A 16760-nucleotide genomic window follows, 5' to 3' on the forward strand; every position below is an offset into this window, starting at 1 on the left:
AATATTACTTCTTCTTCGGGATGTATCTATCCTGCACTTTCTGAATTGCTTCCAGAAACTCCAACTATTGCTGTTTTGCTGTCATCCCTGACAGTGTCTCCTAATCAATTTTGGCCAACTCTTCTTTCATGACTCTACAATTCATCTTACTCTACTGTAATACCAATACATCAGATTTTAGCTTTTCCCTCTCAAACTACAGGATGAATTCTATCATATTATGAGAACTGTCTTCCAAAGATTCCTTTACCTTAAGCTCTCTAATCAAATTTAGTTCATTACACAACACCCAATCCAGAATTGCCTTTTCCCTATTGGGCTCAACCACAAGCTGCCCTAGAAAACTATCTATTAGGCAATCTATAAATTCCTTCTCTTTGGATCCCACACAAATCGGGTTTTCAGAATCTACCTGTATATTGAAGTTCCCAAATGACTATCATCACATGCCTTATACATGCCTTTTCTATCTCCCATTGTAATTTGTGCTCTGCATCCTGGCTACTATTTAGAGAATATAACATCCCTCTTGGTCTTTTTATCCTTGCAGTTTCTTAACTCTACCCAAAGGATTCTACATCTTCCGATCCTATGTCATGTCATTCTAAGGATTTACTTTAATTTTTAACCAACAGAGTCACCCCATCCCCTATGCCTACCTATCTGTCCTAACAATACAATGTGTATCTTTAGTTAGAAAATTAAGTGAACATGTACAACATATATATTTGCATTTTTAAATTTCTCAAATAATTGACTATTTTAATTGACAATGAACTATAAAGTTAAATAATTTTGTGACTTTTACTATCAATTAAAATTGTTTTATTCTGCATTTCCATGTTCAATATTTTCAGTTTCTTAGAATTACAAATTACTCAAAATGCGTATAAAAGTGGTGTGTTTTCAACTTCAGTTGCAATTTCACACTACAGATAGCAATAGCAAGGAGATATTGGTATAGGAATGTGATGCTTAAGTCTTCTGAGGCAGTAAATGAGGACTTAAGATTAGACAGGCAAAAGAGCACAGTTATTTCAAGCCAGTCTTTTGTTTTCTACCATATTGATACAGGCAGGAAAAAAAAAACATGCATGGGTTGGGCTTGAAGTAGACAAGCCTAGCATCTTTATGAGAGTTCTGTAATATTGATACAAGACTCTGCAGATATTGGAAATTCGGAGTAAAGCACACAAAATGCTAGACCAACTCAGCAGGTCAGGCAGCATCTATGAAGAAGAATAAAGAATCGATGTTTTGGGCTGAGACCCTTCATTAAGATTCCTCTCCATAGATGCTGCCTGACCTGCTGAGTTCTCCCAGCATTTTGTGTATTATTCCGTAATATTATCTTGTTTTGAGGTAGCTAGCTTTGGCTGTAGTTAAATAATAAATGTGGCTTGACAAGAGAATTTTTAAATTAAATTGTTGCTTAACCAAGAGTGATTGTAACAAAATAAACATAAGGCAAAGAATGAATGAGTCTTGGTATGAGCTCAAGCATGAAATAAAGCTAAAAGCTAAAAGCTAAAAAACTAAAAGCTAAAGCTAAACTCTGTTGGTAGCTTATCATGATTTATATAATAATTAATTGAAACCATCTTGTTACTAATTTCCAAAATTACTATTTTATCTGCTATCTCCATTGCATATTAATTTAGTATGTTGAATATTACGATCCTATTTTGAGATTGTGGGTTGGAAAGTTACTCAGAGGCAATCCCCCTCAAAGAATGAGTGGCAGATTGAATGTAGAGGAGTGATACTGCTGTGTGAAAAAGGAAAACTGATCCATGTAGTTCAAAATACTTGAGAATGTAATGTTGATTCAGTTTTTCCATTCAGAAATGAAATTGAACTACCTATATATTAAATGTTTGTTTGCTGTGACTTCAAACTGACTAATTTCCACTGGAAAATGCCATTAGAATTAAAGCAGGTCTTTATTGCATATAAAATAAACTATTTATTTCAGACAGCAATCTTAACAAAAATGTTTTGAACATAAAAACTATTGTGAGTTGTCATGCACATGATCCATAATGGTACAGACGTATTGATTTTATAATTCTCTATTAGCCCCTTTTCATCTGATTGATAACAATGCATTGCAACTAATGGATTCCTACTATTACGCAAAGAATCTGCACAGCCCTAAACCTAAACCAACATTTACAAGTTTAATACTTTCTCTAGCTCATTTTTAATGTTGTTATTATACACTTGGGAGCAATTTTTTCACTCATTTCTAATAATGAAGCTAATGCAAAACAGAAACAAATGACAAGGTTATAGGACCTCTATCTACAATCTAATTTCAAATGGTTTCTTTTTGAAAATAAATCCTGAAACTGTCATGACAGTGGATATAGATTTTTTTCTCTCCGAATATGGGATTCTATCAGTTTACTATAACTAGACCTCAATCACTAATTGATGCGTAAGCCATTAGCTAAATATTTGATGCAATTTTGTTTGAGTTTTTAAATGCATATTGTCTGCAAAAGAGAAGAGTAACCAGAATGCAGAATGGAAAAATAGAGGGGGTGGGAGTAATAACTAAAAGTTAGAGAAATCAGTATTCATCTTATCAGGCTGGAGGCTACCTTTCTCTCCTTCTCACCTGCTCATCACCTCCTTCTGATTCCCCTCCTCCTTCCCTTTTTTCCATAGCCCATTGTCCTCATCTATTAAATTCCATCTTCTTTAGCCCTTTACATCACATATTCCCCCCACCCACCCATCTACCTCCTCACCTGGTCTCACCTATCACCTGCCAATATGCATTCCTTCCCCTCTTCCCTCGTTTTTATTTTGGCTTTTTCCCCCTTTGTTTTCAGTCCTGAAGAAAGGTCTCGGCCCAAAACATTGATTGTTTATCCTTCTCCATAAATGCTGCCTGACCTGCTGAGTTCCTCTAGCATTTTGTACATTGCTGCTCCAGATTTCCATATGTTTCCTTGTGTTTATGATTTGCGCCACAGTAACATCGTGGTTATTGTGGCACTATTACAGCTTGGGGCGTTCTGGAGTTCAGAGTACAATTCCGGTGTCCTCAGTAAGAAGTTTGCACGTTCTTCCCTTGAGTGTGTGGGTTTCCTCCGGGTGCTCCAGTTTCCTCCCACATTCCAAAGATGTAAAAGTTAGTAGGTAAATTGGTCACTATAAATCATCCTGTGATTACGCTGGGGTTAATTAGGTGGGTTGCTGGGCAATGCAGCTCTATGGGCCGGAAGGGCCTGTTCCTCAGTGTAGCTCTCAAAAAGTAAATCAGTAAATAAAATCTCTAGTGTTTATGATATGTGAAAGCAGATGGACTTTATTTAACTGCTTCAGGGTCAGCACAGACAGCATGGGCCAAAAGGCCTCTTCCTGTGTGATACTGTTCTTCATTCTAAGTAATGTAATTTAAATAACAACACACATAAAATGCTGGAGGAACTTGGTAGCCAGGCAGTATCTATGGAAAAAAGTAAGCAGTCAATGTTTTGGGCCAAGACCCTTCATCAGGACTCCAGTCAACCGTTCACTCTTTTCCATAGATGCTGCCTAAACTGCCCAGTCCTGTTGAAGGGCTTTGGCCCGAAACGTCAACTGTACTTTTCTTTCCATTGATGCTGCCTGGCTTGCTGAGTTCCTCCAGCATTTTGTGTGTGTTGCTTGGATTTCCAGCATTTGCAGGTTTTCTCGTCAATGTAATTTAAATTCTAGGCATTATTACTTTCTGGAAGTATTTTGAAAGTGTAATTTTGGTGCAGAAATTCAATTTTCCATACTCCAACAACCTTACTTGACTTTTCCTTCAATTTCTGCTGTTGTGATTTGAAAAACTATATCTGCATATGTATTTATAATAACAAAATTGCATTGTTTATTCTTTCCTGTATCATTTCTGTATGCCTCTTCCTCTGTAGTACATTAATCAAGTAACCTACTTTTAAAATACGAAACAAGATAATAGACAATATACAATAGGTGCAGGAGTAGGCCATTCGGCCCTTCAAGCCAGCACTGCCATTCACTGTGATCCTGGTTGATCATCCACAATCAGTATCCTGTTCCTGCCTTCTCCCCATATCCTTTGACTCCGCTATCTTTAAGAGCTCTATCTAACTCTTTCTTGAAAGCATCTGGAGAATTGGCCTCCACTGCCCTCTGAGGCAGATCATTCTACAGATCCACAACTTTCTGTGTGAAAAAGTTTTTCCTCAACTCCGTTCTAAATGGCCTACTCCTTATTCGGACTCAACTGGTCCGAAACATTGAATGTCTGTTTCCACGGATGCTGCCCGACCTGCTGAGTTCCTCCAGTGTGTTGTGCGTGTTGCTTTGACTCCAGCATCTGCAGATTATTTTGTATTTGACAGTACTGTAAAGTCAAATTGAATTTTGTTGTCTGTTGACATTCACACATGTTAACTTAGAAGTCATTAGTTATTGTTCTTGGAATGTAGCAGAGGAACTCCAGGACAAAGTTGTGTCTCCATTGGCCTCATGGGCAAGATGCTGCAAAGGAGGTGTTGCTTAATTTCAACAGTAGAGTTTAAACTGTTAAATTAATTAGTTGTTGGTTGTGAAGCAATTGCTCTTTCTGTGTGTGGATGAAGGTGAAGCTCTTCCTCATTAATTCATCCATTCACCTTCCCTTCAATTTCCAGCAGCTTCCCATTTCAGCTTTTGTCGAAATGCCCTGGATCAAAGTGTGTCAAATGATGAATTAAACTGTGGCCTGCAAGATGAAACCGATAACCCTGCCTGGAATGATGGGGGAGGTCAACAGACATCTGGAGGCAGCAACATAAAACTCTTACAGCAGCCAGGAATTGAACATTTTCAGGTACTTGGAATGATATTTATCATTTATGCTGTTTCTTCTTTGACACAGATGCAATAAAGATTTCCTTACTCAATTTTGTTTGAAATTTACAAAAACAAGTAATATTGATAAAATACTGGAGACGGCTTTAAAATATTACTGCCTTTTTTCATCTCTTTCCCATACCCTTCAGTCTTTCTCCATCCTTTACTTTATCGAGTTCTTTCATAGCCTCTTTCTGTGTCTTGTTCAATCTTTTATTTACACATTTGTGATGTGCGGTCATTTTAACCCTTTTTTTTTAAGTATGTTCTCTATTCCTTCTTTGCTGTCCTGGTCTATATTGCTTTTTCTCTTTATTTCCTAACTTTTTAATAAATTGCTGCATTTGTCATTTCTTTTGGTTTGTCCCCCTTTTGTTTCTTATAATTCAGTTAATCTGACTACTTATCCTGCAGAGTTTTGAACTAATCTGAAATATAGCAGCCTTCAAAGGCTGTTGTAGTCACTTCTTTTTCCTTAAATTTTTGATCTTAATTCTGAACAAATGCCACATTGATTCAAATGCAGTCTACGTTCCTTTGCCAGATTCTGAAGATAAAAGGTATTTGTGCATTTTTTCAGATGTTTTTCTTTAAGCTGGGCTATACTTTGGTTTGATTGGCTTCACAGAACGAGAGACTGTCAACGACAAATCTCTGCACTTGGAACACTTTTGTGGTTGTCATAAAACAGCCAAAGTTCATTCAGATTTGAAGGACTGCAATATTGAAGTCCACTTTAAATTCTAATGGACAGTAACTAAGACTTAGAAGTATAAAACACATTTCCAACCCACAAAAACTCTACCAGCAGTATAGATGGTTTAATTCTTAAAGTCCAGTAATTCACCAGAATTGCATGATATCTCGTATTTCTTTGTCTCGATGACTAAATTGGTCATTGATAATCTCACTGTTCCATTTGTGAGTACTGTTACTTCACTTTCTAGTGTTCTGGAGGCTAATTTTAAATCAATCTTTTTCCCTATTATCCCAATGTCTTCACCAGTAAGTCATTCACTTTTGTAGATTTCTTTTTCTGCAACTGAAAGTAAATGGGCTTTTGAGATATAAGAATTAGTCTATTTCAGTGAGTCTCCATGTACTCTTCTATCTTGAACCCTTGTTCCTGTTTGCCAGATGCACAGAATTACATTGTACTGAATTTACATGATTGCAGGATTTCTTTGAGAACATTGAACTTGTCAAAAGCCTGCATTCATTCTTCGATTTTAATCAACAGTATTCATGTTGCAGCAATAGTGAAAATGCCATGTCCTTTGGCTCTGAGAAAATTATAATGAAGTTTTTGTTCTCAGGGCAATTGGAAAGATGTAATATTAGATGGGAATTTATAAGATATCATGATTTGTGAACTGGTAAGTTTTGTGCTTTTTTGATGCATTGGCTTTGTTTAAAAATTAAAACTTATTTCTTAAAATTTAAATTGTTTAATTGACAATACAGTTTTTAGATGTTTTGTATGTTACTGACTGGCAAGAGTATTCAGTAATGGTCAAGACCTTCATTGGTTTGTTCACTGGCTGAGCCAGGGGAGGAACTCCACATCCTCTCCACATAATGGTATTATGTCACGCAAAGGCTTGCTACCACACACAAGAATCTATTTAGGCTATTGTGCGATACTTACCAGCAAATTAATAGCACTAAACTCACAAAAGTAATTACACTAAGTCTTTGTTATTCATGAAGGATAGGGGCATAGACTTGCCACAGGTCAAAAGAAATACTGTTAAGGCCATTGGCAACAACACTAAGGTTACACTGACCTGCTGTCCATGCATATTTTATTCTATTTATGTCATAGCCAGTCAAAATCTACCCTCATTCCTGGCCCTCAGTGTTTTCAACTCTAATCCTACCTTCAGCCAAACATCTTAAACCCATCTCTGGGCAAAAAGAATTTTCTGGAGAATGCCCAAGAGCAGGAGTTTCCAAGCTGAGGTCCATGGACCCCTTGCTTAATGGCATTGGTCCATGACACTAAAAAGGTTGGGAACCCCTGCCCTAGAGGAACACGTTATATTTACTAGTATGCCCAGTAATTTATGGACAACCTCACAAGTATGCAGACAGCCAGTACTTGGTGTATGTGCTGCTGACAAGTTCTGGCCCAGTGGATTATCTGAAAAGCAGCTCCTCCAGCAATGTAGTATTTCTTCAATAGTGCAGTTCTGTTAGGTACTGACGTGTGTACAGGAATGCTACCATGACATTTAACAATAATCTCAACGTGAAACTTAACTACCTATTCCAAACTGTTCAGTAGTATCCTTGAGAAAGTACAGGAAAATATAAGGCAGCTGGAAATGATGAAAAAAATATCTGGCTTAGCTAGCACAACCATATCCTGGCAAGAAATTTGCTATTTGGTATGATAACACCACCAAAGTCTGTCTGAAGAATCTGTGAAATTTTTCATGTAAATTTGTAACAAAATTGGCTTAAGGATTCTGATATAAATTAAGGTGGTTAAATCTGAATATTTAATCTAAACAAACTAAGTAACTATACTGCTGTGCCCTAAATATATTGAAACATCTGAAAAAATGCATTATTCCAATTTCCCCAATTCCTGGCTGTCACTCTATCATTAGTCACCAGAAGCTACTAATCAGCGATATCACAAAATGAATCCAGGTAGATTTTAATTATTCTTTTAGCCAAGATGTCAAAGTCCAATGCAGAAGTAATAATTGAAGCAATTTAGCATATTATGCTTCTGGTGAGTCGTTACCTTTTTTGTTAGACCTTAGAACTTTATATTTAGTGTAATAAGGTGCATAAAGGATTGCATTCAATAATTTGCAACGCAGCTTAACCTTGTAAATGAAATGGCCAATATCTTTTAAGTGCAAGAGAAATTATTATATGCATTGAGATTCCAATTTCAACATGGCATACACATTGAAATATATAATTTTGTTCAATGGTGGCAATTTTAACTAATCTGCCCACTGGGAGACTGATGAGATTGAAGTAGCATTGTTTTTAACCATCCAATTCACATGCTATTGAATTTTAGCTGCTTATTATGATTTCCCTGTTCTATGTGGCATCTTATGAAAGCATATTAGACACAGGTTTATTCTTCTCAGAGGAGCATTCTGAAAATTAGAAGCAACACACACAAAATGCTGAAGGAACTCAGCGGGCCAGGCATCAGGTATGGATAAGAGAAAACAGTCGACATTTCGGGCCGAGACCCTTCATCCAGTCTTGATGCAGGGTCTCAGCCTGAAACGTCAACTGTTTTCTCTTTTCCATAGATGCTGCCTGGCTTGCTGAGTTCCTTCAGCATTTTGTGTGTGTTGCTTTGGAATTCCAGCACCTGCAGATGTTTTCTTGATTCTGAAAATTATCTCCTTTTATGCTTGTTCCTAACATTGATAAGATTCTGACCTTTTACTATAAATATTACGCTTAAATTGGGAATAGTCAGCAATATACTTAGAAATACAAAATGCATGATCATGACATCTAAATTTGTGGTAGTTTTATTTATAAAGTTATCGGAACTATTCATCTATCAATGAATGCCACAATTTTGAGTTACTGAGCTGATAGAATATTTTTGTGAGAAAAATTAAGTTACCTTTTGCATCGAAATATACTCAAACTGTTTCTCTACTTTGAGGTCTGTGCTGATTAGTTGACACTCTACAGAATAATTGATATTAGTAGCTGTTATAATTGGCTTGTGTGTTGCCCACAAACTTCTGATCAATCAGTTAGCTAGATTTTCTTTTCTTTACAAATATTCAACTCTGTACTTTGTAATAAGGATTAAATTCTACTGGGAATCCATCAGGTAAAAATGATTTGAATGCTAACATATGGTTATTTCTATTAAGAACCCTACTGTTCAAAGTTAGGAAGCCAGCTTTGTAGATCAGTAGATCAGTTCATAATGAAATTTCAGGTTTTGCTGAATTGAATAAAATCACTTAAGAAGGCTGCTTATAGCAGGGGTCCCCAACCTTTTTTGCACTGTGGACTGGTTTAATATTGACAATATTCTTGTGGACCAGCCGACCAGAGGGGGGAGGTGTTCAAGTAGGGTTAAACTCACCTCAACATGCCTTTTACAGTTAGGGTTGCCAACTTTCTCACTCCCAAATAAGGGGTAAAAGTAGCAGTCAAATACAGGACACTTGCGTTTACCCCGAGAAGGACTATCATGACCATGAAGCCTTGCGCTGGCACCTGTGTGCGCATGCGTGACGTGCACATGCATGTACGTGTCAATTTTTTTTTCCACAAATCGGTTTTGGCTTAATCTTCCTGACTACACTGTACATACATTATTCCTACTTTATATAAGCTGTGTATTTATCATATCATTCCTGCTTTTACTATATGTTAGTGTTATTTTAGGTTTTATGTGTTCTTTGGTATGATTTGGTAGGTTATTATTTGGATCTGGGAACGCTCAAAAATTTTTCCCATATAAATTAATGGTAATTGCTTTTTCGCTTTACACCACTTTGGCATGAAAGGTTTCATACAACGTCGTACCTTAGCGGCGGAAATACGGGACAAGGGTGGTCCCGTATGGGACAAACCAATTTAGCCCGATAAACGGGATGTCCCGGCAAATACAGGACAGTTGGCAACCCTATGTTCAAGTTCAACAGTGCGTGACGGAATGAGGAAAGGTGCAGCTGACCCATATCGTCTCCTCATGGCCCGGTGGTTGGGGACCGCTGGCTTATAGGAAATCTCGAAAATTATTCCAAACTTAGAGTACACTATATTTAAGTATGCAAGAAATACATTTTCAGAAATGTTAATGTATAGAGGGGTGACCTAGTTGAAACATATCGAATGTTGAAAGATCTTAATAGAGTGGATGTGGAGAGAATGTTTCCTATGGTGGGAGAGTCTAGGACCAGAGGTTACAGTCTCAGAATAGAGGGGCATCCTTTTAGAATGGAAGTGAGGAGGACCAGTGAGTGGTGAATCTGTGGAATTTGGTGACACAGGCAGCCGTGGAGGCCAAGTCTTTATGTATATTTAAGGCAGAGGTTGATATATTCTTGATAGGTCAGGGCATGAAGGGATACAGCGAGAAGGGAGGAGACTGGGGCTGAGAGGAAAAATGGATCAGCCATGATGAGATGGTGGAGCAGACTCGATGGGCCAAATGGCCTAATTCTGCTTCTATATATTATGGTCTTATGGTCTTAAAAACAATAAGGTAGTTAGAACAGATTATAAATCAGTAACTGCCAAACGAACTGTCTGTAGTCCATCAATTACTCTGGTCAATTTATAGTAGTTGCACGTCCTTTGCCTTCCAAAAACCAATGAGTGTCCCATGGTATCAAGTTAGTATCTTTGAAAAGTAGTCATTATAATGTGGGAAATATAGAAACTAATTTATGCATAGAAACGTGGCACAGTTAAAAATAATGATTGAATGATCTGTTTTAGATGTTGACTGAGGAATGCACTAAACAGGATATTGGGATATACTTTGAATTATGTCATATTTTTAGAGTTTCTTGAGAACGAATTGGCACCAGGTTTAAATTTCAAAAGTCTCAGGAAGAAATAGAAAAGCTGAATTTATACATAGTATCTTTTACATTTTTGGTCTGAATGAAATAATTTGAGAAGTGCAGTCACCTTTGCAATCATTGAAAATGCAGCCAATAATTTGTGCATCACATCTGCTCAGAAACAACAATGTGATGACAAACAGGACATCACTCGTTTGTTATTCCTCAAGGACTAAATATTAGCCAAGATATTGGAGAAAACTCTCCTGTTCTTCTATGAAACCCTGACATTGCAGTGTTTAAATCTCATCTGAGAGAACAGACAAGACCTTGGTTAAAAATATCGAACTAGAGTTAGCAGCTCTAACAGCTTGGTGCTCCTTCACCTTGTATTTTGATACTCAAGTCTCCAGAGCTGTATTTTGAGTGTTATCTTCCCAATGCAGCAATGGCATTGCTATGACTGAAAGAATGCTGAGACTAAAGAACAGCACTTTTGACATATGGTTCCTCTCTGTATCCACGATGGCTCAGGAAATAACATGCCCAACCTTGTTAGTAGGTTGCTGATACCAAGAAACTGGAATGAAGCATCAGCCCATTGTCTTCTCAAAGCCAAGAGAATTTTCTGTTGAATAAGGCAAGCAAATCAACATGCTAAATTAGATACAGCTTACTGTATGGCAATAGTATTAACAAATTCAGAGTGATGGATGAGGACTGTTATCAGAGAGAGAAAAAAACGATATACTAACTAACATTGTGGTAGTGCATCAATGTCAATCAGATGCTTGTTTAATTATTTGTTTTAAAAACGTACAAATGAAACTTTTGGTACAGATGAAACTATGTAATGTGTGCCATTTAGTCAATATCAAATTCATACTCAAGTCATAATAATAATTGATTTATTCAGCACCAGTGACTACATTAAATTGTTTTGTTTTTGTTTTTACCTGAACACTATTTATTCTATTTCTTGGAGCTGCTGAAATGATATTCATTATATACACTGTCTCCCTTGTGCCAGTCAAATTACATGGACTAGATGTAATAGTTTTTTTTTTCAACTATCAATTATACTGGAACAACTCTGTAATTCAACAAAGTACGAGTGGAAACAAGACACTTACTCAATGCATTCTCCACATGCTTGAATCCAAGGAATGGTGCAATGATTTTGGAGGAAGACAAATCAACATCTTAAACAGGGCTTTTGGAACCCTTCACACTAAAACTTAGTCACGTTGCTGCAATACATGGCAAGCTATCTGATTATAACAATATATATTGGAATCTGAGACAGCCACAGCTCTGAGCACAACTGAATTGGAAGAAAATTAATGGATCTCTATGCATAAAATGTAGCTTAAGGGCTCCGGAATTCATATTATATGCCTCCTTGTTTTTTCAGATTTTTATTTCTATGGATATAAGTTTGGCAGAAAAACATGGTTGTATTAGGATATACACTCAGTGGACACTTTATTAGGTACAGGAGATTAGCTAATAAAGAAGCCACATGGGTGAAACATGGTGTGGTCTTCTGCTGCAGTGGCACATCCACTTCAAGGATTGACCTGTTGTTCAAAGTTCAAAGTTCAATTCATTATCGGAGTGTGTACATGTCACTGCATACAACCCTGAGATTCTTTCTCTGCCAGCATACTTAGCAAATCTATAGAACAGTAACTATAAACAAACTGTGCAAATACAAATATAAATAAGTAGCAATAATAATGAGTATGATATAACATGGAAAAGAGTCCTTAAACTGAGACCATCAGCTGTGGGCACGCCAGAAATAGAATGAGTGTATTTTGTTCAAGAACCTGGTCATTGAGGGGTAGTAACTGTTCCTGAACCTGGTGGGTCGAGTCCTGAGGCATTTGTACCTTCTACTTGATGGCAGCAGTTGAGCATTCGGAGATGCTCTTCTGCACACCACTGTGGTAATGTATAGTCATCTGAGTTACTATTGCCTTCCTGTCAGGTTGAGCCAGTCTGGCCATTCTCCTCTGATCTCTCTTTAACAAGGCAATTTCACCCACAGAACTGCCGCTCAGTGGATGTGTTTTTGTTCTTCACACCATTCTCTAGAGACCGTTATATGTGAAAATCCCATGAGATCAGCAGTCTGAGATACTCAAACCAGCATATCTCTCACCTACAATCATTCCATGATCAAAGTCACTGAGATCACACTTCTTCCCCATTCTGATCTTTGCTCTGAATATCAACGGAATCTTTTCAGCATATCTGGCATGCTTTTATGCATTGACTTGCTGCCACATGATTGGCTGATTAGTTATTTGCATTATCGAGCAGGTGTACAGGCGTACCTATAAAGAGGCCAGTGAGCATCTTCATGAAGAGGGTCTTGGCCCCAAAACATCATCTGTTTATTCATTTATTGCTGTCTGACCTGCTGAATTCTTCCAGCATTTTGTGTGTGTGCTGAACAGACACCCTGGTTTATTTGTAGTAGTTAATGGTGCTTTATGAATTTTGCATTGCCTTGCCTATAGAAAGGAGAGCAAGCCACCTCTCACATAATGATCCAGACTTCACTTAAACTATAGAATCCAAATCCTGCATGGCATTATTCATATACAAATCAGTTGGTGAATGTGGCAAGGATAACATGAATCAGGGAGCACCAGAATTTGCTGCTGATTTTCTCTGCTCCATTATAAATTTTATTTTATTATTTTTTTTTATGTTTCTACAATACAACAAAAAAACCCACGAGCAAAAAAGAGATTTATACAGTGCAAAACAAACATGTCTAATATATAATTCATAGCGGTAAAGATAAAGCACTATAAATTTTATCATGATCTTCTTGAAGTTGTCTCATAAAGAGGCTTTAACCTCTACCACAATAGACAAAAGAATATTTAAGTCCAGTGATGATTAACAAAAAATGTCTTTCAAGTAATGTAAGTGTTAATGATTGCTCTCTAACCCAGAAAGAGGACATGTATAGGCTTTGTTACTTTAGTTTATAAATATTTTTAGGATGTTTAAAAAAGTACCTAAAGCAACATTTTTAAAAGTTTCTGGTTGTGAGGTTGTGTATTCTCATATCTCTCTCTCTCTCTCTCTCACACACACACACACACATCTTTGTCCCTCCTTATTTCTCTTTTTGTTCAATAAATTTGATTCACTGATTCACTGTTTTCAGTCATTTCATTAATTAAGAGATACATTTGTTACCCTTTTGTGTATCACGTTTCCAAGTACCTCACTTCCCTTCCAGTTCGCTTTGCAACTATGTTTCCAATATCTTTGTTCATAAAACAATTAAGATCTAAACACAGACAAGCAATTGTAAATAATGGATGATGCTATTAGCGCTCTGTTCCAGCAGAATCAGTGCCTTTGCTGTGGCTTAGTTATTGCCTGCACAGAGCTTTGTTGTTTATATAATAAGCCTGTAGATACAAGTGCTCCGTGAAAGAATTGATTTTCTTTTCTTTGCTTGGATTAGCTGTCTCTAAAACCTGCCACAACAGAACTACTAGAACATTCATGCTACTCATGAACACTATTCATGAGGTCTTTGATAAGTCTTTCATGAGAGAAATACAATTTTTTAATATCTCTTTGCATGTTGACTTGACACTGGTACAAGAAGGACTGACCTTAATCCAAATTGATACATGGTTTCTGACTTCACCAATCAATAAATTCTAATTTAAATCATCAGAAGCAATTTAAATAATGTTTTATTTCCCTATAATTTTAGAGTCCATACAAAAGCAAAATCCTTAAAGCACATTTGAATATTTTTTATTTTTAAACTAAACCTTAAATGCATAAAATCCTGTTGAAATAAACTCATCATTTCCATGGTTTAAGAAGAAGCACAGTATTTTACACAAGAAAATGTTGCGTTATAGTAAGTTCTCTCCTTTTCTCAGAAGGGAAGAAAATTCTTATAATCATACAGCTTTGCACTACTGGAGCATGGTTAGTAATACTTTCCTTCTAGCTGTTTTATCTAATCCTGAGCTCTTTTTCTTTTCACATCGTTTCATATTTTGCTTTTATATGCATCTTTTTCCATTTATAAAGAATTTATAGATGATGCTTCAGCTTATCTTTTTGTGACTGAGAATTCTGTGATGTCACATTCCCTTCATAAATATATTTTACAATCTCCCCATTAGCTCTTTATGGCTGTCGTATTTCTTTATCTTGGTACCATTTCATGAGTCAAGGAAAACAACTGACATATTTTATCACATTGTATTCCATGAGAATCATTAAGATTTCATTCACATCACTTTGAGCTATTATTACCCATGTCTTACTTTCAGTCTATAATTCATCTCATTTACTCTACAAACAGAAGAATATTACTGGTTATCAGATTGTTATCAAGTTCTGGCGTTTTTCTGTTCAACAAGACTCTGCAGCTTGACTAAAAATTTTCCTGGACCAGGATTTATTTCTTCATACAACACACACAAAATGCTGGTGGAACGCAGCAGGCCAAGCAGCATCTATAGGAAGAAGTTTTGAGACCCGAAACGTTGACAGTACTTCTTCCTATAGATGCTGCCTGGCCTGCTGTGTTCCACTAGCATTTTGTGTGTGTTGCTTGAATTTCCAGCATCTGCAGATTTTCTCGTGGTTGCATTTATTTCTTCATAATTTTCTTCTGGTTCTAAGTCTGTTTTCCCATAACTAACTATGAAATAAATCAATAGATGTACCATTACCGTCACTTCCCCAAAGCTGACTGTTGATTAGTAATAGTATGGGTGTCAGGTGTAACTTGATTCAATCAAAAAATTAGATGTAGAGAGATTAAAATTATTCATGTTTGTGGAACTCCTAAGGTGTGGTCAACTTCAATTCAGATTGAGTAGTAGCTGACTTTATACACAGTCATTGTTAGTTTGAGTATCAAATAGAAATGGACACATAAGTAAAGTTCCAAAGGTGGAAAGAGGATTCTTTGACTGTGACATTATGAACCACTTAAATGTGATTTCACTTGAATTATTTTATTTACAATACTGAAATAAATTAATGGAAAGCCTGACTGCATTTTTGTACGATTGCGATATAACTGCATTTTTAGTTTGCAATTTCTGTTTATTATTTATCTATTTAGTATTAAGGGATATCGTATGAAACAGAACCTTCTGGCTGCTATGAGCTATGCTGCCAGCAATCCCCAATTTAAACCTTCCCTAATCAAGGGGCTATTTATCGTGACCAAAGTTCAATGTTCAAAGTTTAAAGTTGAGATTCGTCTCCTTACAAGCTGGGTGGCAGTGTAAAATGTGAGGAGGATGTTATGAGAATGCAGGGTGACTTGGACAGGCTGGATTAGTGAGCGGATGCATGGCAGAAGCAGTTTAATGTGGATAAATGTGAGGTTATCCACTTTTGGTAAGAACAGGAAGGCAGATTATTATCTAAATAGAGTCAAGGTAGGAAAGGGGAAGTACAATGAGATCTAGGTTTTCTTGTACATCAGTCACTGAAAGCAAGCCTGCAAGTACAGCAGACAGTGAAGAAAGCTGATGGCATGCTGGCCTTCATAACAAGGGGAGTAGAGTATAGGAGCAAAGAGGTCCTTCTGCAGCTGTACAGGGCCCTGGTGAGACCACACCTGGAGTGTTGTGTGCAGTTTTGGCCTCCAAATTTGAGGAAGGACATTCTTGCTATTGAGGGAGTGCAGCGTAGGTTCACGAGGTTAATTTCCGGGATGGCAGGACTGTCATATGTCGAAGGATTGGAGCAACTGGGCTTGTATACACTGGAGAGGGGATCTGATTGAAACATATAAGATTATTAAGGGATTGGACACGCTGGAGGCAGGAAGCACGTTCCTGCTGATGGGTGAGTCCAGAACCAGAGGCCACAGTTTAAGAATAAAGGGTAGGCCATTTAGAACCGAGTTGAGGAAAAACTTTTTCACCCCGAGAGTGGTGGATATGTGGAATGCTGTGCCCCAGAAGGCAGTGGAGGCTAAGTCTCTGGATGTTTTCAAGAAAGAGGTGGATAGAGTTCTTAAAGATAGCAGAATCAAAGGTTATGGGGATAAGGCAGGAACTGGATACTGATTGTGGATGATCAGCCATGATCACAGTGAATGGCGGTGCTGGCTTGAAGGGCCAAATGGTCTACTCCTGCACCTATTGTCTATTGTCAGCTACAAAACAAGAAACTCAAAAGAACCCATTAAAAAAAAGACATATATATTCAATGTGCAGAGAAAAAAAACAAAATGAAAGTAAGCAAATGGCATTTAGGACAAACATGAGTCTTCAGACAGGAAGGCTGGAGCAGCCAGAGCAGGTCCACAGTTTCAGCCTCAGTTCCGCACATAGTGGAGTAAGACGTCACGGAGTC

The 16760-nt window shown here is 37.2% G+C and overlaps 1 protein-coding gene across 3 annotated transcripts in view; it reads left to right on the forward strand.

The window, feature by feature from the left end:
• The window catches only part of samd10b (sterile alpha motif domain containing 10b), a 118197-nt gene that overhangs the window by 10679 nt on the left and 90758 nt on the right, over positions 1–16760 (forward strand). For 2 of the 3 annotated variants that reach the window (XM_072276997.1, XM_072277018.1), the window contains exon 2: positions 4659–4837. In XM_072276997.1, the coding sequence (XP_072133098.1) occupies positions 4659–4837 (179 nt within the window). The remainder of the gene's footprint in view (positions 1–4658; positions 4838–16760) is intronic. The other variant, XM_072277007.1, reaches the window with a different exon arrangement.

Source organism: Mobula birostris, chromosome 2 (genome assembly GCF_030028105.1).
Source record: "Mobula birostris isolate sMobBir1 chromosome 2, sMobBir1.hap1, whole genome shotgun sequence".
In the NCBI taxonomy this organism is placed as follows: Eukaryota; Metazoa; Chordata; class Chondrichthyes; order Myliobatiformes; family Myliobatidae; genus Mobula; species Mobula birostris.